At 32.6% G+C, this 27,990-nt stretch overlaps 1 protein-coding gene and 1 long non-coding RNA gene across 3 annotated transcripts; one reads left to right on the forward strand and one right to left on the reverse strand.

The window, feature by feature from the left end:
* Positions 1-44: 44 nt before the first annotated feature.
* Positions 45-1,356, reverse strand: LOC142235201 (uncharacterized). The gene is made up of 4 exons (XR_012721827.1): positions 1,205-1,356; positions 465-1,148; positions 299-400; positions 45-233 (listed from the first exon to the last, which is right to left on the reverse strand). It is a non-coding gene; the product is annotated as an uncharacterized LOC142235201 (long non-coding RNA).
* Positions 1,357-1,724: 368 nt separating this feature from the next.
* On the forward strand, positions 1,725-27,989 carry scny (ubiquitin specific peptidase 36). 2 transcript variants are annotated; one of them, XM_075307874.1, is made up of 4 exons: positions 1,725-3,037; positions 18,398-19,134; positions 19,295-21,217; positions 27,066-27,989. In XM_075307874.1, the coding sequence occupies exons 1-4, from the start codon at positions 2,623-2,625 to the stop codon at positions 27,666-27,668; spliced, it is 3,678 nt and encodes a 1,225-aa protein (XP_075163989.1). In that variant the 5' UTR covers positions 1,725-2,622; the 3' UTR covers positions 27,669-27,989. The 2 variants fall into 2 exon arrangements, with proteins under 2 accessions (XP_075163989.1, XP_075163990.1); XM_075307875.1 differs by having other exon boundaries at positions 1,725-3,031.
* Position 27,990: the final 1 nt, after the last annotated feature.

The following is a 27,990-nucleotide window of genomic DNA, read 5'->3' on the forward strand; positions in this document are numbered from 1 at the left end:
GGAATTCACAAAATATCCATTTTAAACTGATAATAGCATATGAATTAAACTGACGATGTGATGCACATTTTCATCCAGAAGTTGTTGATTTCAACAATTTATTGTTTTTAACAATTTTAATTGGTTGCACTTGTAATGTTTCTGGAAACTTTTTCTTGTCGATAAGCCACTCATTTTTCATTGGTCAGGTTCTTAATGTTTGCAAGAATGTAGCATCCAAAGATTTTAGTTTTCTGCAAAGAGATTTAAATTTAGTGACTTCTCTAAAGTGTTGATTTAATTTTTCATATTGACGTACCAATTATTATAAACTATTTGAAGCAGTTCTAGTTAATTGTCCACCATTTTTTCATCAGCTTTTTAATGTTTTCAAAAACGTAGAATCCATAATTTTAGTTTTCTGCAAAGGGATATACATTTAGTGACTTTCTTAAAGTTTTATTTCATTTTTTATTTTCACTTACCTATTTTTATAAGCTATTTGGTTATTTGTCTAAAATTTTCCATTTTTTTATTTCTTGCAATTGACCACGAACTTCGTTGCACAAATAAGTATTGAAAACCACATGGTTTTTTCGTTGCATTTTAGGGTAGTGTTTTGTCAAAGTTTTCTCATATTATCTTCAACTCCTTTTCAAAGATTTCATCAACATTTTGGCAAATTGGAAGTAATCCGCAAACAATTTGAAGATGTATTGAAGATGAGCTATTTCAAGTCAAGTTGAATTTATGTTGAAAATTATATTTACCCTCAAACTGAAAAGTTGTTGCATTTGAAAAACGCTCATCCTGTGTTTATTGGGTAGTTGCATACATGTTTGTATTTTTTTTTATTTGTTTTTCGTTTTTATTTTTTTTTTTAAGAAAATCTTAATTTTCTTAATGAAACAATGTTAAATTTTAGGCAACAACAAAAAAATACATTTTCCTCTTTATGGAGATTTATTTCCTGCACTTAATTTCTTTTTATTGGTATTTTAATGCTATGTCAATACTTGTCGCGTATACGACAAGTATAATTTGGTTCGATAAACGAAAAGTATAGAAATAACACCGTAAATGGTTTGATGTGCTCAGTATCCAATTTCCCATCTTCCTTATGTGTATTGTCTTTGGCTTTTACATAGCAAAACAAAATACCTGAATGTCTGAAACGTAGAAATGAATTTCAATTTGAGAAGTTGTTAAATTCTAAACAAAATACCTGAATGTCTGAAACGTAGAAATGAATTTCAATTTGAGAAGTTGTTAAATTCTACCATTGTGAGGTGCGAATAAAGGCGATTTCATACGAAATGCATTGTTATATATTTGCTAACGAAAATTCCGTGAAGCGTTATAATCGATTGAGCAAAATGTAAGCAGTCGATAACAAAGCTAGTTTTCTTTAGCAAATATAACTCTGCATTTGTAATGTGTAGGGGAAATATCGGTAGAGCTGCATGCAGTGCTTAAATCTTGAAAAACAAGTTTGAAAGCGTGTTGAATATAAGCATTTTTCCAATGTTTGTGTTTATTGGCTTGTATGACAAAGCCGATTTCAAATCTCGATAAGCCAGATTTCAAAAATAGTGAAGACGTAGTAATAACGCTACGCTAGACTAATTCGAAAATTTAACGATGCCGTATGCTAACCAATCCCTCTCCCAGAGCCAGAAAATATTTAACGGCTTTCAAGTGTTGTACATAGCTGACGCCGGTCGAAGATATATTTATCCGGCTGCGTTCTCTACAGAAGATTCAAGCACATTTTTTTTCAAGCAAAGTAAAGTTACTCGGTCGTGGATTGGACAATTTTCATATTTTTTTTATTTTTTAACACAGCGAAAATATGTAAAATTTACGGAAAAGGCGAGCCATTACAAAGTTAATGTAGAATGAACGCAAAAAAGGCAATATCTAGTAGATAAACACAGCAAGAAAATTCTATGGTCGTGAATACTACAAAGAATACATTAAATCATTGAACGCGAAAATTCACACGAAAGAATATGGTGGAATAAAAGAAGAAAAACGTGTAAAAAGTGGTGTTGCAAGAAATAAAAAGCCCTGTGTGTGTTACAGACGAAAGCCGAAAGTGCGGTAAAGATTACGAATTATGAAAATTTAGCAATTTAAAAATTAGGGATTTCTAAGGATCAAACTACACCAGACAAACCCCGGTCCACAGCAACAACAAGAGTTTCCCCCCAACCTAAAGGACGTTCAAGGAGATTTTTTTCTGGATGTGTGTTTGTGTGGCGGTGGTGGAGTATATGTACAGCAGCAGCACCACGAACAGTATAGAGAAATCAGCAATTGAAAATAAAAAGGAATTATCACAAGGAATTGCTGCAGTTGTTTTCATTACGTTGCCATCGTATGCGTGCCCCGCGTACACCTCACAGTGACTATAAAGTCAGGGCAATTTGTACGAGACTGCCACACAAGAATTAAAGCGGATTTGGATCTAATTTAAACGCTTCCGTTTTTCAGGCCAACAAACCGCACCCGTCGTTGCTGTGATTGCAATAGGTTATTGGCCATCATACTAATATAACCTCAAAATACAGTTGATTCAAAAAATTTATCACATTAAATATTACCAAAATTCCACCACAAACTCCTACATCAACCAACTCCATGCCAGTCTCAGTGGTTTGTGAGACTACGGCAAATGTGAATGCCGCCTTAAGGGAGGACTTGTTTGGCTCATCAGGCGGCGGTGGTGGCAGTAGTTGCTCAGCAGCTGCCAATGCCAAAGTTGTTGCTACGGATGAACAAGCCAATGGCTCTTCAGGGCCCACTACCGACGATGCTGAATCGCTACATGGCAAGTTAGTGGCCTCTGCCAAGCGTGTACTGTTTTCCAAAATCGAATACGAGGAAGTAACCAATTATGGACAATCTGTATTGGAGACATTGAAATCGAAATATATTGTCCTGAAACCAACATCGGGAATAAATAGTAATTCCTTGGAAAATGGTAGAAGCTCACCAGCTACCTGTAACAACAACAATAATGGCGCAAACGGTGATAGCAGCACCGCCGGTAAGCGTACGTGTAATATTTTCTCCTAGTTTTATCTTTTATTTCTATTGTCGATTTTCATATCGCCTTTTCATCATCTTTTACAAATATTGTATGTTTTTCTTTCATTATACGCTCGTTTATTTATACATGCATGTGTATTCTGCCCATCATTTTCGCGCGTACGTTTGTATGAGTGCGTGTTTATAAAAATTACAACACCGCGCGTCATTGTTGTTTTGACTGTCGCAAGAGCGGGATGGCTTGATTGTTATGTTTACCTCTTCTACTATTGCTTCTTCTTTTTATTGAAAAAGTGTCGGCATTGCCAACATCAGTGTTTTTATATGATAAATAAAAAAATAGCCCAACCAATAAACATTTGTTGGAAAAAGTGGGGAGGGGACAACAAAAAATATCCAATGACCGAAAAATAAACACGTTTTTTTTTTTTTTTGGAAAATCACGTGCATTTAGGACAAGAAATTTTGAGATTTTAATGTACTAATATGATTATGGCAAGGATGGATGGATTTTTAAACAATCAAACAATCTCATCTGGAGTCTACTCATTTTGAGGAAGAGCAGCGTAATTAAATACAAACAAAAAACAAAAGATATATTAATTTTAGGTGGGAAATTATTGTATTTTTTCAATTTTTATTTTGTTCTCCATTTTTGTTTTTTATTTGATCTTTGGCATTTCTTCATTCGCAAACAAAGCCTATGATTCACATATAGTTACTACGTCTCCTCTTACCAATAATTTTCATTCTTTAAACAAAACGACAACAAGCAAATTTAACAAAACATTTTTGCTTGTGTTTTATCTTTGGGCAAATTAATGTGTATCAGAGAACACAAAAGCATGGGATTTAAAATAAAATTGTAAACGGTATGCACAACAATGGGTAGATTTTTGAAATTGTGCGAAAAGAAAAGCAACGAATACCGTACAAATACCACGTAGGCATTACTAATAGTAAGCAATCGTCTGAATTATAGGCGAATGTATTTATAAAAAAATAGAAATAATTTTTACTGCAAGGTCTTAAATTCTAAGTGATGACCTTTCTTCAATTTCAATATTTTCACTATGATACAAAGACCTGATTGGAAAAATATTCCTCGGTATTTGGATTGCAGTTGATTTTTTTTTTATCAAATCTGTAGTCTCGTGGTTATATGATTATATTAATATACAGTTATCGTCCATATTTTCGACCTAATTTAAGGTATGGAAAATTACATATGTCTATGTTACAATATTTTAGATGTTACAATATTTTAGGAGAGCGAAATTTAAATAATATGGTACAATGTTTTAGAAGGAAGAATGTTACAATGTTGTAGATGTTATTGTAGAAAGTAGGTTAGGAATAACTTTGCCTCCAAAAATTATTTTTTCTGCTTCAATAATAGAAGAGAAGTGTAAAATTATATGGTTGATATCAATATACTCGCTTTTACATAAATGACATATTTCCATCGTCAAACTAGTTTTTGTTTCCACAGATTATTTGTGGTATTTAAAAAAAAATAGTTTAGAAATCACTTTTAAATAAATAAAATAAATAAAAAGTGAACATATATTCAAAAATTTTGAACAATTTCCATACCATGTTTAGCATGTCCTTCTTGCAAAGTGTTATGGCTTCAATCCCAGTTGAACCAAAAGCAAAACGTTTTCTGCGATGGTTTAGGTTAACCTAACCTAACTTCTGCGATGGTTTATTCTTGGTCTCATTTCTGAGTAGTTCAAAGCTTCTCGAAGTGGTTTCACCTTAGTGTGAAATGTATAAATGTATGCTATAAAACCCAGATCTCTTGTTATTGAACTAAACATAGTATAGCACTCATTGATTAGAAAGAAACTCACCAACTATGGTTTCACTATGAACTGAATAATCTAAGTGAAATTAAAATAACAAGCTTCCTCTGTAGCTAACCTATATCAATTCCGTTTAATTTTTGATAAGATATGACGATATGTTTGTCACTATACACGACAACTTTAATTTATGTCCTTAGGACTACAAAAAAAAGTGTCTCTAGGAACACAACACCCTAGATTTAATGCAAATCATGTCAACTATGAGAATTCCTAGTGAAAATGGACTTTGTAAAAGGAAGTTCCTATTTCGACCGAAATGTCGAAAATCATCAGATAACACAAATATCCATTGTTGAAGGCCTTAACGATATAAAATTTGGATATCGATATATTTAAGTTCTATAAACCTTCAGCGAATTAAAGAGCACTGGAATCTCAAACATTTATGCTTAAGTTATATGATGTCTATATAAAGGATCGTCGCCATATAAATGCAGATAAATACATCAAAATTCGTTATCTTAAAAAAAATCGGAAAAATTGAATGGAATTCCATATAATAAAATATTTGAAACACTGTGTTGATGCCAAAACCAACGCTAATTGCAATGTCAAAGTAAATTCGTACAAGAATCGTGGCATGTCAATGTTTATGAATTATTTTATCGATATAGGAAACAACAATATAAAAATAGAAATAAATAAACACCCGATTTAAAACCTGAAACATACTAAGTAATCCTATTTGTAAGACAAAATGTTTGAAATCCTATTTGTAAAACGATAATAATCCAACAATTTAAGATATTAATAATAGTTTCTCAACAATAGCCTTAACCCTCTAGCTCTCATTATTCAAAATCTTCAATCTTTCATTACCCATATTCATATTTATATTTCGAAAACACTTTTTACAAATTTAAAGGGTGGTTAAAATTTCAAGGGCCGATGTTGATTTTGAATAAAACACAAACTATTTAGGAAATTATTGTAATTTTTTTTTATTTTATTATGATATATTGGTATTACTCAATTACGTATGGAACAAAATATCGGCGCAAAAGAACCATTGTTTCGTTAGCTGTGTGGCAAGTGGCACCGTCCTGCTGAAACCACATATCGTCCACATCCATATCTTCCAATTCGGGCCATAAAAAGTTCGTTATCATCTCACGATAGCGAACACCATTTTGCCTGACCGGCCTCATTTTGGAAAAAATACGGCCCGATGATGCCGCCAGCCCATAAACCGCACCAAACAGTCACTCTTTGTGGGTGCATTGGTTTTTCGACAATCACTCTTGGATTGTCATTCGCCCAAATACGGCAATTCTGTTTATTGACGAATCCACTGAGGTGAAAATGTGCCTCATCACTGAAGATGATTTTCTTCGAAAATTGATCATCCACTGTTGCCATTTCTTGGAACCATTTAACACGTTGTTTGATTGTGTATCTCTCCATGGTTCAAATTGAGTAAGTCTGAAATAGAGAAATGTCAAATAAAATTCGGAAAAAAAACTTGGCGTTTAGGTGTGGTTCACATTCAACATCGGCCCTTACAATTTAACCACCCTTTATTTATTAATTTATTGAGATTTTTTCTCAGTAATGCGAACTACATAAAGGTATATACAAATTTTACATCACACAAATCCTTCCAAAAACTATTCTATTTCGAATATTTCGAAAATGGAAAAAAGTTCGACACTCATTTTAATCAAATATTTACATAGAATCTAAGTCAATCAGTATTTTCATTATGTTAGACACATTTTAACTAGGGCTGTCACCCGGGATAAATCGCGGGACTTTTTTTTTTAATCCCGGGATTTTTCGGGATCCCGAAAAAATCCAATTTATTAAATTTGTGGCTTTTTATGATAGTTTATTAATAAATTGGAGTCTTCATTCAGTGCAAACGGTCCTTTAATTTCATAACATCAAAAATGGATACCATTAAATATTGTTGAATCAAATTTGAGACTTAAAATCAAAATGTTCCTAGCCAATTATGATTGATCACGTCATCCACAATATTTGTCATGATGAAAAGATATGCTTCCATTTTTTGTTATTATACATGAGGTATACTATAAAAAACAGAATTTCACCAAAAACCGAAATAAACTATATGAACAATGAGTTCATTTAAAATAGAATTCGTGCAACATAAAATAAAAAGCAATGATAATACTTTTATAGCTAGGTTTTTGGAGTTTTCTTTACTACGAATATAATCATTGTTAACGCATTATCAACGGGTGTTCCATAACTCTAAATACACATTTGCAAGTCCTTTGGCTGGGGAGCCATTTTTTCAACGCTTAGTATGAGATATCTACTATATCTTAATATATATTTAACATTTAGTATTTTACTATTTATAAATATTTTTTTATTATAATTTCTATTTACTACACCATTGTCTTAAAGATTTTATCTAGTTTTTTTTTTTTATATATACCATTCTTGAAGTTTATATTTTATTACAATTTTGTGTGATGCAGGATTTTAGGTCTATTTATTGACTTTTGTATCACTTTGTACGATAATAAATGAAATGATAAAAGGTCCGTCGATAATATGGCAAGATCGTGTTTATTTGATAAAAATTAGGATACCTTTATATTTTTAAGAAGTTACTTAAAACGATGAAGTACAAAACGATTAACACAAGTGTACGAAAATATACCTACTCTAATCAAAATCCTTAGAATGTTTTGTTGAGTAAGATAGCGATATGAAATTGCTTTTTAATTTTTTATAATTTTATTATATTTATTTTTTTCATATTTTTAGTTGGAGGAAGTTTTCTTTAAGTATCACAGCAATTTGAAATTGCTTTTTAAATTACTCTTATGTTCTTTTTTTTTTTTTAATTTAATTAAGCTAATTAAACAAAAACAACTATTTTTTGGCGATGTATTTAAAGAATCCCGAAAATTTCGACATCCCGAAAAAATCCCGGGTTTCTATATTTTGTTGAAATACCGAATCCCGGGATTTATAAAAATCGATCCCGAATGACAGCCCTAATTTTCACGCAGATCACAAAATGGGTACCATTAAATATTGTTGAATCAAATTTGAGACTTAAAATCAAAATGTTCCTTAGCCAATTATTATTGACCACGTCATCCACAATATTTGTCATGGTGAAAAGATGTGCTTCCATTTTTTTTTTGTCGAGTTACGCCCGTAGAAGAATTATTTGATCATGCTTCCATTAGGGTTAATTCTATAGTAAGTTTTATTTCGCTCACTTTGAATTCGAGAAAACAATTACTTCTGAACGGACCTAATACCTTCAAATTAAATTTTGCTACTATTTTGTACAACTCTGCCTCTTTGTGTTTATATTCGTTGTTATGTTTTGATCATTATTCTTTGTACCAAAGACAATTAAAGAAGAAGACATGAATTGGGCTTTGATAGTGTTAGTGCTAAGAACCAGAGATTAGCCCCATACTTGTAGGAAAAGCGCTTCGAACTTACTGGTTTGATACAGACAATTTTTATTTTGCTATTTTCTCAAAAGTTCCTGCCAATTTCTGTGTCGTTTGCATTAAATTATTAATTAAATGTTTCATGAAGTGTTTTCGTTCTTTTAAAAGTTAAAAAAATTGCTAAAATAAGAGAATTAGGTTTTGTTACGAATGCAAAATGAAAAGAGAAACCGAAAAAAAGTTGCAACTTCTCAACGAACATGTATGGGGCTAATCTCTGGTTCTTGAGAAAAAAGAATAACAACATGCCCAATTCATGTCTTCTTCTTTAATTGTCTTTGCTTTGTACCAAAGACAATTAAAGAAGAAGACATGAATTGGGCTTTGATAGTGTTAGTGCTAAGAACCAGAGATTAGCCCCATACTTGTAGGAAAAGCGCTTCGAACTTACTGGTTTGATACAGACAATTTTTATTTTGCTATTTTCTCAAAAGTTCCTGCCAATTTCTGTGTCGTTTGCATTAAATTATTAATTAAATGTTTCATGAAGTGTTTTCGTTCTTTTAAAAGTTAAAAAAATTGCTAAAATAAGAGAATTAGGTTTTGTTACGAATGCAAAATGAAAAGAGAAACCGAAAAAAAGTTGCAACTTCTCAACGAACATGTATGGGGCTAATCTCTGGTTCTTGAGAAAAAAGAATAACAACATGCCCAATTCATGTCTTCTTCTTTAATTGTCTTTGATGTGAATCATAGGCTTTGTTTGCGAATGAAGAAATGCCAAACAAAGACAATTAAAGAAGAAGACATGAATTGGGCATGTTGTTATTCTTTTTTCTCAAGAACCAGAGATTAGCCCCATACATGTTCGTTGAGAAGTTGCAACTTTTTTTCGGTTTCTCTTTTCATTTTGCATTCGTAACAAAACCTAATTCTCTTATTTTAGCAATTTTTTTAACTTTTAAAAGAACGAAAACACTTCATGAAACATTTAATTAATAATTTAATGCAAACGACACAGAAATTGGCAGGAACTTTTGAGAAAATAGCAAAATAAAAATTGTCTGTATCAAACCAGTAAGTTCGAAGCGCTTTTCCTACAAGTATGGGGCTAATCTCTGGTTCTTAGCACTAACACTATCAAAGCCCAATTCATGTCTTCTTCTTTAATTGTCTTTGATTCACATATAGTTACTACCAAAGACAATTAAAGAAGAAGACATGAATTGGGCTTTGATAGTGTTAGTGCTAAGAACCAGAGATTAGCCCCATACTTGTAGGAAAAGCGCTTCGAACTTACTGGTTTGATACAGACAATTTTTATTTTGCTATTTTCTCAAAAGTTCCTGCCAATTTCTGTGTCGTTTGCATTAAATTATTAATTAAATGTTTCATGAAGTGTTTTCGTTCTTTTAAAAGTTAAAAAAATTGCTAAAATAAGAGAATTAGGTTTTGTTACGAATGCAAAATGAAAAGAGAAACCGAAAAAAAGTTGCAACTTCTCAACGAACATGTATGGGGCTAATCTCTGGTTCTTGAGAAAAAAGAATAACAACATGCCCAATTCATGTCTTCTTCTTTAATTGTCTTTGCTTTGTACCAAAGACAATTAAAGAAGAAGACATGAATTGGGCTTTGATAGTGTTAGTGCTAAGAACCAGAGATTAGCCCCATACTTGTAGGAAAAGCGCTTCGAACTTACTGGTTTGATACAGACAATTTTTATTTTGCTATTTTCTCAAAAGTTCCTGCCAATTTCTGTGTCGTTTGCATTAAATTATTAATTAAATGTTTCATGAAGTGTTTTCGTTCTTTTAAAAGTTAAAAAAATTGCTAAAATAAGAGAATTAGGTTTTGTTACGAATGCAAAATGAAAAGAGAAACCGAAAAAAAGTTGCAACTTCTCAACGAACATGTATGGGGCTAATCTCTGGTTCTTGAGAAAAAAGAATAACAACATGCCCAATTCATGTCTTCTTCTTTAATTGTCTTTGATGTGAATCATAGGCTTTGTTTGCGAATGAAGAAATGCCAAACAAAGACAATTAAAGAAGAAGACATGAATTGGGCATGTTGTTATTCTTTTTTCTCAAGAACCAGAGATTAGCCCCATACATGTTCGTTGAGAAGTTGCAACTTTTTTTCGGTTTCTCTTTTCATTTTGCATTCGTAACAAAACCTAATTCTCTTATTTTAGCAATTTTTTTAACTTTTAAAAGAACGAAAACACTTCATGAAACATTTAATTAATAATTTAATGCAAACGACACAGAAATTGGCAGGAACTTTTGAGAAAATAGCAAAATAAAAATTGTCTGTATCAAACCAGTAAGTTCGAAGCGCTTTTCCTACAAGTATGGGGCTAATCTCTGGTTCTTAGCACTAACACTATCAAAGCCCAATTCATGTCTTCTTCTTTAATTGTCTTTGATTCACATATAGTTACTACGTCTCCTCTTACCAATAATTTTCATTCTTTAAACAAAACGACAACAAGCAAATTTAACAAAACATTTTTGCTTGTGTTTTATCTTTGGGCAAATTAATGTGTATCAGAGAACACAAAAGCATGGGATTTAAAATAAAATTGTAAACGGTATGCACAACAATGGGTAGATTTTTGAAATTGTGCGAAAAGAAAAGCAACGAATACCGTACAAATACCACGTAGGCATTACTAATAGTAAGCAATCGTCTGAATTATAGGCGAATGTATTTATAAAAAAATAGAAATAATTTTTACTGCAAGGTCTTAAATTCTAAGTGATGACCTTTCTTCAATTTCAATATTTTCACTATGATACAAAGACCTGATTGGAAAAATATTCCTCGGTATTTGGATTGCAGTTGATTTTTTTTTATCAAATCTGTAGTCTCGTGGTTATATGATTATATTAATATACAGTTATCGTCCATATTTTCGACCTAATTTAAGGTATGGAAAATTACATATGTCTATGTTACAATATTTTAGATGTTACAATATTTTAGGACAGCGAAATTTAAATAATATGGTACAATGTTTTAGAAGGAACAATGTTACAATATTGTAGATGTTATTGTAGAAAGTAGGTTAGGAATAACTTTGCCTCCAAAAATTATTTTTTCTGCTTCAATAATAGAAGAGAAGTGTAAAATTATATGGTTGATATCAATATACTCGCTTTTACATAAATAACATATTTCCATCGTCAAACTAGTTTTTGTTTCCACAGATTATTTGTGGTATTTAAAAAAAAATAGTTAAAAAATCACTTTTAAATAAATAAAATAAATAAAAAGTGAATATATATTCAAAAATTTGGAACAATTCCCATACCAGGTTTAGCATGTCCTTCTTGCAAAGTGTTATGGCTTCAATCCCAGTTGAACCAAAAGCAAAACGTTTTCTGCGATGGTTTAGGTTAACCTAACCTAACTTCTGCGATGGTTTATTCTTGGTCTCATTTCTGAGTAGTTCAAAGCTTCTCGAAGTGGTTTCACCTTAGTGTGAAATGTATAAATGTATGCTATAAAACCCAGATCTCTTGTTATTGAACTAAACATAGAATAGCACAGCACTCATTGATTAGAAAGAAACTCACCAACTATGGTTTCACTATGAACTGAATAATCTAAGTGAAATTAAAATAACAAGCTTCCTCTGTAGCTAACCTATATCAATTCCGTTTAATTTTTGATAAGATGTGACGATATGTTTGTCACTATACACGACAACTTTAATTTATGTCCTTAGGACTACAAAAAAAAAAGTGTCCCTAGGAACACAACACCCTAGATTTAATGCAAATCATGTCAACTATGAGAATTCCTAGTGAAAATGGACTTTGTAAAAGGAAGTTCCTATTTCGACCGAAATGTCGAAATTCATCAGATAACACAAATATCCATTGTTGAAGGCCTTAACGATATAAAATTTGGATATCGATCTATTTATGTTCTGTAAACCTTCAGCGAATTAAAGAGAACTGGAATCTCAAACATTTATGCTTAAGTTATATGATGTCTATATAAAGGATCGCCGCCATATAAATGCAGATAAATACATCAAAATTCGTTATCTTTAAAATCTAATCTTTAAAATCGGAAAAATTGAATGGAATTCCATATAATAAAATATTTGAAACACTGTGTTGATGCCAAAACCAACGCTAATTGCAATGTCAAAGTAAAATCGTACAAGAATCGTGGCATGTCAATGTTTATGAATTATTTTATCGATATAGGAAACAACAATATAAAAACAGAAATAAATAAACACCCGATTTAAAACCTGAAACATACTAAGTAATCCTATTTGTAAGACGAAATGTTTGAAATCCTATTTGTAAAACGATAATAATCCAACAATTTAAGATATTAATAATAGTTTCTCAACTATAGCCTTAACCCTCTAGCCCTCATTATTAAAAATATTCAATCTTTCATTACCCATATTCATATTTATATTTCGAAAACACTTTTTACAAATTTAAACGGTGGTTAAAATTTCAAGGGCCGATGTTGATTTTGAATAAAACACAAACTATTTAGGAAATTATTGTAATTTTTTTTTATTTTATTATGATATATTGGTATTACTCAATTACGTATGGAACAAAATATCGGCGCAAAAGAACCATTGTTTCGTTAGCTGTGTGGCAAGTGGCACCGTCCTGCTGAAACCACATATCGTCCACATCCATATCTTCCAATTCGGGCCATAAAAAGTTCGTTATCATCTCACGATAGCGAACACCATTTTGCCTGACCGGCCTCATTTTGGAAAAAATACGGCCCGATGATGCCGCCAGCCCATAAACCGCACCAAACAGTCACTCTTTGTGGGTGCATTGGTTTTTCGACAATCACTCTTGGATTGTCATTCGCCCAAATACGGCAATTCTGTTTATTGACGAATCCACTGAGGTGAAAATGTGCCTCATCACTGAAGATGATTTTCTTCGAAAATTGATCATCCACTGTTGCCATTTCTTGGAACCATTTAACACGTTGTTTGATTGTGTATCTCTCCATGGTTCAAATTGAGTAAGTCTGAAATAGAGAAATGTCAAATAAAATTCGGAAAAAAAACTTGGCGTTTTTAGGTGTGGTTCACATTCAACATCGGCCCTTACAATTTAACCACCCTTTATTTATTAATTTATTGAGATTTTTTTCTCAGTAATGCGAACTACATAAATGTATATACAAATTTTACATCACACAAATCCTTCCAAAAACTATTCTATTTCGAATATTTCGAAAGAGCTACTGGAAAAAGGTTCGACACTCATTTTGATTTAATATTTACTTAGTATCTAAGTCAATCAGTATTTTCATTATGTTAGACACATTTTAACTAGGGCTGTCAACCGGGATAAATCGCGGGACTTTTTTTTTTAATCCCGAGATTTTTCGGGATCGCGAAAAAATCCAATTTATTAAATTTGTGGCTTTTTATGATAGTTTATTAATAAATTTGAGTCTTCATTCAGTGCAAACGGTCCTTTAATTTCATAACATCAAAAATGGATACCATTAAATATTGTTGAATCAAATTTGAGACTTAAAATCAAAATGTTCCTAGCCAATTATGATTGATCACGTCATCCACAATATTTGTCATGATGAAAAGATATGCTTCCATTTTTTGTTATTATACATGAGGTATACTATAAAAAACAGAATTTCACCAAAAACCGAAATAAACTATATGAACAATGAGTTCATGTAAAATGGAATTCGTGCAACATAAAATAAAAAGCAATGATAATACTTTTATAGCTAGGTTTTTGGAGTTTTCTTTACTACGAATATAATCATTGTTAACGCATTATCAACGGGTGTTCCATAACTCTAAATACACATTTACAAGTCCTTTGGCTGGGGAGCCATTTATTCAACGCTTAGTATGAGATATCTACTATATCTTAATATATATTTAACATTTAGTATTTTTACTATTTATAAATATTTTTTTATTATTATTTCTATTTACTACACCATTGTCTAAAGATTTTATCTAGTTTTTTTTTATATATACCATTCTTGAAGTTTATATTTTATTACAATTTTGTGTGATGCAGGATTTTAGGTCTATTTATAGACTTTTGTATCACTTTGTACGATAATAAATGAAATGAAATGATAAAAGGTCCGTCGATAATATGGCAAGATCGTGTTTATTTGATAAAAATTAGGATGCCTTTATATTTTTAAGAAGTTACTTAAAACGATGAAGTACAAAACGATTAACACAAGTGTACGAAAATATACCTACTCTAATCAAAATCCTTAGAATGTTTTGTTGAGTAAGATAGCGATATGAAATTGTTTTTTAATTTTTTATAATTTTATTTTATTTATTTTTTTCATATTTTTAGTTGGAGGAAGTTTTCTTTAAGTATCACAGCAATTTGAAATTGCTTTTTAAATTACTCTTATGTTCTTTTTTTTTTTTAATTTAATTAAGCTAATTAAACAAAAACAACTATTTTTTGGCGATGTATTTAAAGAATCCCGAAAATTTCGACATCCCGAAAAAATCCCGGGTTTCTATATTTTGTTGAAATACCGAATCCCGGGATTTATAAAAATCGATCCCGAATGACAGCCCTAATTTTCACGCAGATCACAAAATGGGTACCATTAAATATTGTTGAATCAAATTTGAGACTTAAAATCAAAATGTTCCTTAGCCAATTATTATTGACCACGTCATCCACAATATTTGTCATGGTGAAAAGATGTGCTTCCATTTTTTTTTGTCGAGTTACGCCCGTAGAAGAATTATTTGAGCATGCTTCCATTAGGGTTAATTCTATAGTAAGTTTTATTTCGCTCACTTTGAATTCGAGAAAACAATTACTTCTGAACGGACCTAATACCTTCAAATTAAATTTTGCTACTATTTTGTACAACTCTGCCTCTTTGTGTTTATATTCGTTGTTATGTTCTGATCATTATTCTTTGTACACTTCTTTAAAGAATATTGGCTAGTGTTGGAAAAACAAAGTTCATTTTAAAGTACGATTAATTTGCTGAACACATCACTGTCGATAAGCGCTACGAACAAAATTATTTGGATAATCATGTTGTGAAGTCTTAAGGTGGAATTACATACCATGCGGTCATGCAAGCGTACGTTGTACTCGAATGCATTAACGAATACGATTCTTCATTTGAGTTACACAGCATGCTTCGGAACACCAATCAATTTGCTGATTACATTCCTTGCCTCTGCGCATTTTATTATGTTTTTATATGCCAAGCACTTTTTAAAGTATAGGACTTTACTTTTTTTTAACTTCCTCAATAATTCCTCGTCCAATATTTAGATTGTTTTTGATTTGTTGATTTGTTTAGATGTTGTTTAATGTTGTCAAAACACACGAAAAGTTAAAAGTTCATCAACTTTATGCGTCACACGCGTACGTTACTTATATCGTGTAACTCAAACAATAGTAGTTCCCACATTTTATCTTTTTTTGACAATAGCATATAGCGTACGCACGCATGACCGCATAGTATGTAATTCCACATTTAAAAAGGAAGAACCCATGAAACAAAACATGAAAAACTCAATAATGTAGAAAATATGTGTCTGAATATTGCGATTCCTAACAATGCTACAAGTACACCCAGAAAGAGATAATAAAAGATATCAAGGTTTTTCAAACAAATCGCCTGATTTTGTGATTTCTTAAATTGATTATTTAATGGGTGGGTAAAATTTGTTATGTGACCTTTATGTCCAGAATAAAAAATTTTGAGGTCAGATCTCTGACCAAAGTAAAAACAATACTGTGCACAATACGAAATTTTCATAAAATTGTATGTAATTTAGATATATTTAGCTTCTATATAATATAGGCGTATAATTTCTCACAACCTATGACCATATTATAGTCATTTGTTTGATAAAAAAACATCGCAACGTCTAGCATAAAGTTTTCAATAACACCACTGTTTTCTAATTTTGCGTGGACTGAATTGAAATATACGTTAAAGCTTTTTGTCCTCTTAGTACTTTTCATGTTGTATTGTTCCATCACTGTTGACAAGTCACGAATGCCGTGTTATTGCGAAATATTGTTACAAGAGAAACAAAAACATTTTCACAAGTGTGTCCATCAAAGACAATTAAAGAAGAAGACATGAATTGGGCATGTTGTTATTCTTTTTTCTCAAGAACCAGAGATTAGCCCCATACATGTTCGATGAGAAGTTGCAACTTTTTTTCGGTTTCTCTTTTCATTTTGCATTCGTAACAAAACCTAATTCTCTTATTTTAGCAATTTTTTTAACTTTTAAAAGAACGAAAACACTTCATGAAACATTTAATTAATAATTTAGTGCAAACGACACAGAAATTGGCAGGAACTTTTGAGAAAATAGCAAAATAAAAATTGTCTGTATCAAACCAGTAAGTTCGAAGCGCTTTTCCTACAAGTATGGGGCTAATCTCTGGTTCTTAGCACTAACACTATCAAAGCCCAATTCATGTCTTCTTCTTTAATTGTCTTTGGTGTCCATAAGAAAAAAAGAGCGAATAAGAACAATAACAAGAATGGTTGATAGAATGACACGAGGATTTTGAACAAAGACAATTAAAGAAGAAGACATGAATTGGGCATGTTGTTATTCTTTTTTCTCAAGAACCAGAGATTAGCCCCATACATGTTCGTTGAGAAGTTGCAACTTTTTTTCGGTTTCTCTTTTCATTTTGCATTCGTAACAAAACCTAATTCTCTTATTTTAGCAATTTTTTTAACTTTTAAAAGAACGAAAACACTTCATGAAACATTTAATTAATAATTTAATGCAAACGACACAGAAATTGGCAGGAACTTTTGAGAAAATAGCAAAATAAAAATTGTCTGTATCAAACCAGTAAGTTCGAAGCGCTTTTCCTACAAGTATGGGGCTAATCTCTGGTTCTTAGCAAAGACAATTAAAGAAGAAGACATGAATTGGGCATGTTGTTATTCTTTTTTCTCAAGAACCAGAGATTAGCCCCATACATGTTCGTTGAGAAGTTGCAACTTTTTTTCGGTTTCTCTTTTCATTTTGCATTCGTAACAAAACCTAATTCTCTTATTTTAGCAATTTTTTTAACTTTTAAAAGAACGAAAACACTTCATGAAACATTTAATTAATAATTTAATGCAAACGACACAGAAATTGGCAGGAACTTTTGAGAAAATAGCAAAATAAAAATTGTCTGTATCAAACCAGTAAGTTCGAAGCGCTTTTCCTACAAGTATGGGGCTAATCTCTGGTTCTTAGCACTAACACTATCAAAGCCCAATTCATGTCTTCTTCTTTAATTGTCTTTGGTTCTTAGCACTAACACTATCAAAGCCCAATTCATGTCTTCTTCTTTAATTGTCTTTGATTTTGAACCAATCGCATATATATTCATAAATACTTCATATTTATGTACACACAAAATGAAGAACCCGTGAATATATTTTCTATTGAACTAAAGCAACAAAAAGAGAAGAAAAAACTAAAAAAATACATACCTATAGACGAGTACAGATGGAAATAATTTTCCCTAGGAACTAGTGCTATTGTATGAATTGTGAGGAAAATAGCTACATGCGTGCGTTTGAAAGAGTGAAAACAGAAAATTCACGAACATCTATATGGGAACAGAAAAGATGTAGAATTTTCAAATGCTAGTCCATTTAAGTGACTCGTGGAAAAGGATCTAAATAGTTAATGATTTAATTACTTTTTTATGAACTGGCAATGAAGCAAAACTGAACGCAAATTTGCTTATGGTCCTTTGTGATTTCATCTAATTTTATGCTGTGAATTTAAACATTTATTTCCTTATATACATATTACTACGACAGCTCTGCACCATACGTCGTACATAACACCCAATGAAACTGTGGAGTGCTTTGCTTTTGGAAACATTGCGTTGTATCGCATTGGACTATTTGGTTCTATGGCTTTTCTATCGTTTCATATTTAAACCAACCTATTATCAATTGAGAAGACTTTACTATTTTTGTCATAACAATTACAACAATGAATCTGATAACAAATTCTTCTGTTCTTCTTGTTCCACTTCTTCCGTCTATGAATGTGTTTGTGATATGAACCTAACAGATGCCAATGGTAATGGGACGCAATCAGCAACAGTAAATGGTGGAACGCCAGGCAAAAACAGACCACAACAGAATCCCAATGAATTGCCGGCGCCGAAACGTATTCTCTATCCCAGAGAGAATGTTCGCATTGGTTGGAAGGCCACCGGACGAAAATGGGATGTTGGTGTGGGCATGATGAACGTTGGCAATACGTGTTACTTGAATTCTACACTGCAAGCCTTATTTCATGTGCCCTCTATGGCCAATTGGCTAATGTCTGATTCAGCCCATATGGAAAGATGTGAATCCACTGATTCCGGATGTATTATTTGTGCAATGGCGAAAACTCTGCAGGCTTCACAAAATAGCCAATCAGCCATACGACCTTACTTCGTATACTCAAAACTAAAATCGATTTGCAAGCACTTGGTAATGGGACGTCAAGAAGATGCCCATGAATTTTTACGTTATTTGGTGGAGGCTATGGAAAAATCGTATCTTTCACGTTTTCGCAACTACAAAGAATTGGATCAGTATAGCAAGGAGACAACACCGTTGAATCAAATTCTTGGCGGTTACCTCAAGACGTCAGTAAAGTGTCTATCCTGTCAACATGTTTCGGTGACATTTCAGCATTTCCAAGATCTTTTGTTGGATATACGCAAAGCAGATACCATTGATGAAGCCTTGGAAGGTTATTTTGCTCGTGAACGACTGGAAGATATGGGCTATAAATGTGAGGCATGTAAGAAGAAGGTATGTATACAACATTAGTTAAGATAAATAGTCGGTCAAATTTTAAAAATCTAATTTAGACAAAACTATTGTCAATGTAATCTGAAGTTTCATGATGATTGTTTTGATGGACGGTATAGCAATAACCCTCATTGATATGTGTAATCTCCCCTCTTTAAAGGTTTCTGCAACAAAACAATTTTCCCTGGATCGAGCCCCCATTACTTTGTGTATACAATTGAAACGCTTCTCAATGCTGGGCACAAAGATTAATAAACAAATTACCATAAAACCTAGATTAGATCTAACGAAATTTGCTTCACGCAAAATTCCAGGAGAACAGCTAACATATCGGCTGGTAGCAATGGTAACACATTTAGGTGCGTCACAACACTGTGGTCACTATACCGCTATAGGTCTAACCGAATCTGGAACATACTATAACTATGACGATAGCTACGTTCGGCCGATTTCGATTCAAAGCGTATGTAATACAAATGCCTATATCATTTTCTACGAAATGGATACCCAACCTCCACGACAAGTGACAAGTACTCAAGTCAGTGGAGCTCAAAGCACCATTACTTCAAACTCAAAGGAACAACAGCCCCAAAAAGTGAATGGTCATGTTATGGGTTCGAATACACCACAGCGCATTATAGGTCCACAGTTACCACCAGGCTATAGTAATGGTAATGTCCCATCATCTCCTCTGGCGAATGGGGGCAACAAGCTTATTTTGAATCGTAATGCCGTTAGCAGTTCGCCTGCTTCAAACAGTAGCAAAATTATGATACACTTTAAAAATAACAATTCAACAAACACTTCCGTGAAAACAAGCGCTGCAACAAATTCTGTTGCTACATCTGCGGCAACATCGTCGTCATCATCATCGACTTCAAATAATTCAATTTTTGACACACTTAAGAATAGTAACAATAACAACTCCAACGGTCTCCATATGGCGGGGACTGGTAAATTTCAAGAATCTGCGAGCACGAAGTATTCATTGGGTGGCCCAACAAATAAAAGACAAATTAACAATGCTAAAAACGGTAACGAGAGTTCCTCCGATGACGATGACGAAAATGAGATTGTAAGTTCGTCCACATCAACATATAGCTCTAATGGAAAAGCTACACTGCCAAGTATGCCTAGATTGGGTGGAATGGAAACTAATAACAGCACTAGTACATCAACTACCACCACCACAACAACAAAACCCCTAACAAATGGATTTATGAAAAAATCACCTGCCCCTATAAAAAGTCTCGTTCCATATGGTTCAGAAACAGACGATGAAACAGACATACCCACAACAACAAATACCGGCTCGTCCGCAGGATGTGATCAGCAGAAACGTCTGGCGTCGAATCCATTAAAACGTCGCCAAAGTTCCTCATCTTGGTCGTCCTCCGATAATGATGATCCCAACCAGAATAATACAGCGACTAAAATAAAGAAAGCTGTTTCATCAACAATTATCACTACCGCCACCACATCAACAGATACTATGCCACATTACAATGGTAACAGTTCAAAAAAATCATCCGATACCATTGATGAAATTTTCAATTGCAATAAACGTTCCAATAACCCAAATGCTGCGGCTACAGCCACAAATGGTGTGTCATCATCACCCAAGAAAAAATCACAAAATCATCAGTTCACAGTTACCTCAACTACACATACTACCGAATCGTCTTCATCATCTGCCTCGAATTCCGATTCTGAAGACACAAAATCTTCAAAGCCACAATTTAAGCGATCACATTCAACGCCACCTTCACCGCCAGTAGTAAAAACAAATTCCGGCATTTGGCAAGTAACCTCATTGAATCCAATTACCGCATGTGTAAGCCCTACATCGGAAAAAATGCCTAAGAACCCCAAAAATCCATTTGCCGCCAGTAGACCAACAGTGGCAATGGATAACACTAAGCGACCCAAGAAAGATTTGTCTAACAAACATTTCATTGGTAATGGTTATCAGCGGGATTCGGCCAGTGATTCGGCTGTATCAGAGCTATTAAAACAATCGCATCGTGGTTATGGAGCACCTGTCTTAACATGGAATGGTCAGCAAAGTGAAATCGAAAGAGAGGTGAGTGTAAAACTGTATATCCATTATATTTTTTTATTATTTCAATTAGTATACATTTGAAAAACAAAACCAATTGATTTTATTTATGTTATTTGGCAAGGTAGTATTTAGTTCTCTTTGTATTTTATTATTGATTTGGGTCTATTTGTAATAATGCAAAAAAAACTAAAGTAAGATTGTTTTCTCCCTAATTTCCCAATATCATAGGAAATCGAAGAGGGTAGAATTGTTTGGAAGGCTACTAACTAATAGGTACCCTGAAATGATTTGCACTTTTTTACTTTTTTAATATTGAATATATTTTAAAACTATTTCAAATCTAAAAATATAATTTTTTCTTTGTCCAAAAAATGAATTTATTTTTCAATTAAATATTTGATCCATTCACAAATTATATTGTCCACTAATCTGTGGTCGAGCTTGTGACTTAAGATAGCATTAGTTTATAAATGTTAATAAAACTTTGTTATGGATCGCAAGAGCTATTAAGCAGAAATTAATTTCAAACAAATAGCTTAACTGCGGTTTGGAAGGCTACTAACTAATAGGTACCCTGAAATGGTTTGCACTTGTTTACTTTTTTAATATTGAATATATTTTAAAACTACTTCAAATCTAAAAATATAATTTTTTCTTATTCCAAAAAATGAATTTATTTTTCAATTAAATATTTGATCCATTCACAAATTATATTGTCCACTAATCTGTGGTCGAGCTTGTGACTTAAGATAGCATTAGTTTATAAATGTTAATAAAACTTTGTTATGGATCGCAAGAGCTATTAAGCAGAAATTAATTTCAAACAAATAGCTTAACTGCGGTCTGTACAAAAGGGTCAACGTTTATATCTGTCGATAATTATACATCGTTCAATATTAGTATTTTCCCTTAGTGAAAAGTGTATACATTTACATAGCCCATATCATAGGATGAGGATTAAAATAATTATGTGTTTCCGATCGTACGAAATATATCAGGAGCAGAGCATTATATGTATATGTATATATGTTTCCAACACTCGGAATAAGACGAGATAGACATATGCAACCTTTAGCAATAATGCTCGTGCCGACCCTTAGTCGATTTCGCGATGTCCGTCTGAGAAACAGATTCATTGATCCCTCCACCATATTCCAGAATAAAAACAAGTAAGGAAAGTCTAAAGTCGGGCGGGGCCGACTATATTATACCCTGCACCACTTTGTAGATCTAAATTTTCGATACCATATCACATCTGTCAAATGTGTTGAGTGCTGAATATATAGAGGTTTGTCCCAAATTTCTATAAATTCTATATACTCAAAATTTAAGTCGGCTAATGCACTAGGGTGAAACACAATGATAGTGAAAAAATATGGGAAAGATTTAAATATGAAGCAATTTTAAGGAAACTTAACTAAATCGCATTAAAAAATTGGCCACTGTGGTCATATGAGTGTAAATCGGGCGAAAGCTATATACGGGAGCTATATCTAAATCTGAACCGATTTCAATCAAATTTGGCGCACTTGACTACACTACTAGTTGTACTCCTAGTGCCAAATTTCAATCAAATTGGGCCAAACCTCTGGCTTCTAGGACCATATTAGTCCATATCGGGCGAAAGATATATATGGGAGCTATATCTAAATCTGAACCGATTTCAATCAAATTTGGCACACTTGACTACACTACTAGTTGTACTCCTAGTGCCAAATTTCAATCAAATTGGGCCAAACCTCTGGCTTCTAGGACCATATTAGTCCATATCGGGCGAAAGATATATATGGGAACTATATCTAAATCTGAATCGATTTCAACCAAATTTGGCACACATGACTACACTACTAATTGTACTTCTAGTGCAAAATTTCAACCAAATTGGGCCAAAACTCTGGCTTCTAGGACCATATTAGTCAATATCGGGCGAAAGATATATATGGGAGCTATATCTAAATCTGAACCGATTTCAATCAAATTTAGCACACTTGACTACACTACTAATTGTAACCCATGTGCAAAATTTCAACCAAATTAGGCGTAAACGCTGGCTTCTGGAGCCATATAAGTCCATATCGGGCAAAAGATATATATGGGAGCTATATCTAAATCTGAACCGATTTCAATCAAATTTTGCACACTCGACTATACTACCAATTGTACTCCTCGCGCAAAATTTCAAGCAAATCGGGATAAAATTCTGGCTTCTGGATCCATATAAGTGCATATCGGGCGAAAGATATATATATGGGAACTATATCTAAATCTGAACCAATTTCTTCCAAAATCAATAGGGTTCTATTCTGACCCAAAACAGGAACATGTGGCAAATTTGAAGTCGATTGGACTTAAACTGCGACCTAGACTTTGATCACAAAAATGTGTTCACAGACCGACGGACGGACAGACGGACATGGTTATATCGACTCAGGGAACCACCCCGAGCATTATTGCCAAAGACACCATGTGTCTATCTCGTCTCCTTCTGGGTGTTACAAACATATGCACTAACTTATAATACCCTGTTCCACAGTGTGGCGCAGGGTATAAAAAATTAAAAAACCGAAAACTGATTTATACAAAATGCGAACAAAAAACTCGAAAATTTGAAAAGTCTACGAAAAGTCCGAGAACAATCCCTAACTGGGAGAAGATAAACCTCCGACCGCAATTCGCATATCCCATGAGCCTATGTATAGTGTGCATGCTAACGATTGTCCACGATTATTGCAAAGGCTACCCTAATACAAAGTAGAGAAACTAAGATGTACCTCTTTAGCTGATGTCCTGCTTTGTTTGTTAAACATATATACAGCCCTGGAAAAACTGGCACATGTTAATCTAAACCAGTGTATAAGGTTGATTCAACAAAAAGATACAATTGAATTATTTCCATGGTAAAAACTGTACATTTTATTATTAAAATAAACTGATTGTCTATGTACGTATGTTCCAAGTTACCAATAGAATATAATGTTACAATGATAACTATGCAATCTAATACCTATATACACAACGTACGTAAAGCTCCAATTGAAATTTATTGTTATATACAAGCAACACAGAGCAAATGTGTTTTCTTCGATTAGTTGGTATTAACATAATTCTACCCTCTGAAAACAATCTTAGCTTTTCTATTGAAAATTGATTATAAAACATGAGTTATATATCTATCAAATTTAAAATGAAATTAAAACACCTTCGCAAAACGAAACAGTGCTCCTCAAAATTAAAAAGTTGTATATAATAAAATTGTCGTCTTCTATCAAAACGAAAAACAAAAACAACTCACAAACAAAACAATCGAAATTGATAAAGTAGAAAAAATTGCACTCGTCAACAAATATTACTAATATTGTACATTTTGGTATTTGAATGCTTCATCATGTTTACAAAAAAAGAATACTAAATTGCAATGAATTAGAAATGTTTAACATTTAAGCTAAATATGGAATCAAGTAGTTATAAGAAAAATTGTATATACATCTTCTTTTGAACATTTTAATATTCTATTTAAATAAAAACAGCCCTCGAGGGAGTTGATGAAACCAAAAAAGTTTACATTTATTCCTGCTAAGAGAATACTGTATATGGAGTTATGTTGCATTCATAACTACTACATAAACCAAAATCTCTAGGAATGGCTAAATGTAATATCAAATGATGTATTAGATTAGATTCGATTTAAGTTAAGTGAAACAAACAGCAGTCACTCCACTTGGAAATCATTGGTACATTGTAATCACCCGGTTTGTAGAATATAATAAATGGTGATAGCAAGTTTTTTTTTGTTTAATTATGAAAGAGAGACATTAAAATCTTTTCAATGTTCTAATGACCCATTTCATATCTGCAAAATTTTGGTGCCTCTTTGTTCCTAACATAAGGCACCTTTAAGATAGAAGTTTGACTGGTTCTATTCCATCTTGGTTCTCATACTGTAATTCAATTTTGACAATGGATACCTATAGTGATGTTAATCTCTATCTTACTGAGGCATAATAGGAAGCATTTTATATGTCTCTAGAACACGGGGCAGATGGCATGGACGTACTGCAGTGTTGCCAGGTTAGGGGTTTTCCCCCCAAATTTAGGGGGTTTTTCAAGTTTAGGGGGATTTTTAGGGGTAAAATTTATTTGGGGTATTTTTGGGGGTAAACTATTATTTCAGACCTTATAAAGTGGAGCAATTCTCAAGCAAATTCGGAACAATTCTAGCAGGAAAGTCAACAAGAAGATCCTAAATACAAACAAGTATGCAATAGCATTATTTTCGTTATCTTTTTTAAACTCTTCTATTGAAAGGGCATTTTTAATATTTGACAAATTTAAAAACAATCGTATTTTAACTTAGCAGCTGAAAGCTTTTTAAGAGTAAGTCCGCTTTTTAAATTGATATACATATTGTATTATTACATCCAAAGAAAAAATAATTTTCTCAGGGATGAAATTTTAAACAAACGAAAATCTCTTTTGTTTTAAAGTATTTTCTGAAATAGCAAATTTTATTTTATTTACTTCAAACGAAAATAAAAATTAGCATCAAAAGAAAACTTAGTTTGTCTAAAATTTCGTTCCTCAGGAAAGAACTCTTCTATCAGGATATATATTTGTGTTAAATTTAATTTTTAAAGTGTATCAGTACAGGATTTTTTTCACGAAATTTTGCGACCACTTTTTGTACTTTTTATGTTCTGAATTTTTTTGGGGGTTTTTGAAAAAAAGCTTAGACCAATTTAGGGGTTTTTTTCTTAAGATTTGGGGAGAAGAATCAAAAATCACCTGGCAACACTGATGTGCTGAACCTATTCCTCGATTGGTATATGCTTCTTGCCCTCTCCGTGTAAACCTTATCAATTTTGGCAATGTAATAGCCCATCGATTGTCTAACAAATGCATTGATTGGCATATAAATCGATTAGGAACCCGTTCAAACAAACTCGTCACATATTTCAGTTCGTATATTAGATCGTTAATACTCCCCGAGTTTTTAATCCATGATTTAAGGACCGACATAAATTGTCGCAAGTCATGAAAAGCTATCAGCTCCTATGTATCTGTTTTTTATAAAAATTAATAATACTCAATACAATACTGGCTCTTTCGAAATTTGAATTTTTTTTCGTGGTTACACTAAACCTTTGTTGCAATCTAACCAACCAAATATTAAGTTTTAGGCACGTCGTGCGAAATGTACACACATCTCGCACGACAAGGGTAATTTCATTCTCATATCATGATAGGAGTCTTGCGTTTGATACCATGCAACAAAGGTGAACTTTTTTCCCTGTGGCAGCACTCAGTGGCACGATTTCATGTTTTAGCTAAATCACAAGGAACCTCTTTTTTATAGACGGTACTAATTGCGTTGCACATTACGTTGCAACTGGTTAGAGATGCTTTGAAACACTCAAATGTGTCACCAACATTTCTGAGGGAAGTGAATAAAGTAGCCGAGAGACTTTTTTTGAAATTGAATCCGGACATGCTAAACATTGCATATGCGTAACTTAAATTCGCTTTTAAATTAAATAGACAATACTAGTTGAGAATGGCATTTTTTGTTCATGCTGTACTTCTATATCATTGCAATTTCTTTTTCGTAAACATAATAAAACACTCTTTAATTGTTTTCTTTTTGGTATAATTTTTATTAATTGGTATATACAATTTTTTAGTTTTTTTTTTCATATTTCTATTTCTTTGCTCTATATCACACTATTTATTTTTCGTATGACTTATTAGTTTTTCACTTTTTTTGTTTTTAATTAAAAAAAAAAACATACAAAATACCAAGTAAAAATTTACTATCTGAAACAAGAAGAGAAATTAGCATCATTATCCTATTTTCCACTTCCCTTCAATTTAGAATTATGATTTGTTTGATGAGAAACGGATAGAAGACGACAACCATAACATAGACAACCACAACCACAAGAACAACAATAACAGTGGCAATGATGATATAATAAAAATCGACGATATTGGCTTTGATGACAATCTTCATCCTCCTCAACATGATGTAATGGAGATGGATGATATCGAGGAAGACAACTCGAACTACCCAATATCTTCACCGTCATCACCATTAAGTCAACGACAACGTCGCCATCACCTTTCTATAGACCTCAAAATTAACAATAACTGCCTACCTCTAATTGAAAATGGTACAAATACAAAGGAAGATGATTGTACAGGTGATGAGATTGCAGAAGAATCGACGATATCCAACACTAACCACATCAGTAGTATCATCGATAATAATCCAACCACTACAATACCTTCAGCTGCAACGGATGAACAAACTACCGTGGATTCATCATGTAGTTCAGCTACTACAGCTACTACGGTTATCAATACATATTGTCTGTCACCAAATTCTATAGACAATGAGCCCACCACACCCACTCTCTCCACCACAATCAATGACATAATATTCCATTTTTCAGAGGATTCATTAGATAATCTGTAACAAAAATATTATAAAATCTATATTCTATAACAAGAATACCATATAATCTCATGTGTGCAGTATCATATGGTTTTATGATGATGGCAGCAGTTATGTGTAGATTTCCAGAAGAAATACATACAGTTCATTTTGACCAGAGTGTCCATATAAGTGTATCTGTAAATTTACGTAATTCATAAGACGAAACATATTTTGCCTAAATAGTCAATTCGATGGAGAGAAAAAAGCTTTTTTTTTATTCTTTTAATTTACTCTGATTATAGAATCAAAAAGCACTTCAAGTGCTTTAAAATAAAGTAAAAATATAGAATATAAAAGAAAT

The sequence above is a fragment of the Haematobia irritans genome, chromosome 4, assembly GCF_050003625.1.
Source record: "Haematobia irritans isolate KBUSLIRL chromosome 4, ASM5000362v1, whole genome shotgun sequence".
Classification (NCBI taxonomy): domain Eukaryota; kingdom Metazoa; phylum Arthropoda; class Insecta; order Diptera; family Muscidae; genus Haematobia; species Haematobia irritans.

Coding starts and splice junctions, on each gene's coding strand:
- scny (XM_075307874.1), top strand. CDS start 2,623: ATGCCAGTCTCAGTGGTTTGTGAGACTACGGCAAATGTGAATGCCGCC. Junction 3,038..18,397: donor TAGCAGCACCGCCGGTAAGC/GTACGTGTAATA, acceptor TGAACCTAACAG/ATGCCAATGGTAATGGGACG. Junction 21,218..27,065: donor AAAGTGAAATCGAAAGAGAG/GTGAGTGTAAAA, acceptor CCTTCAATTTAG/AATTATGATTTGTTTGATGA.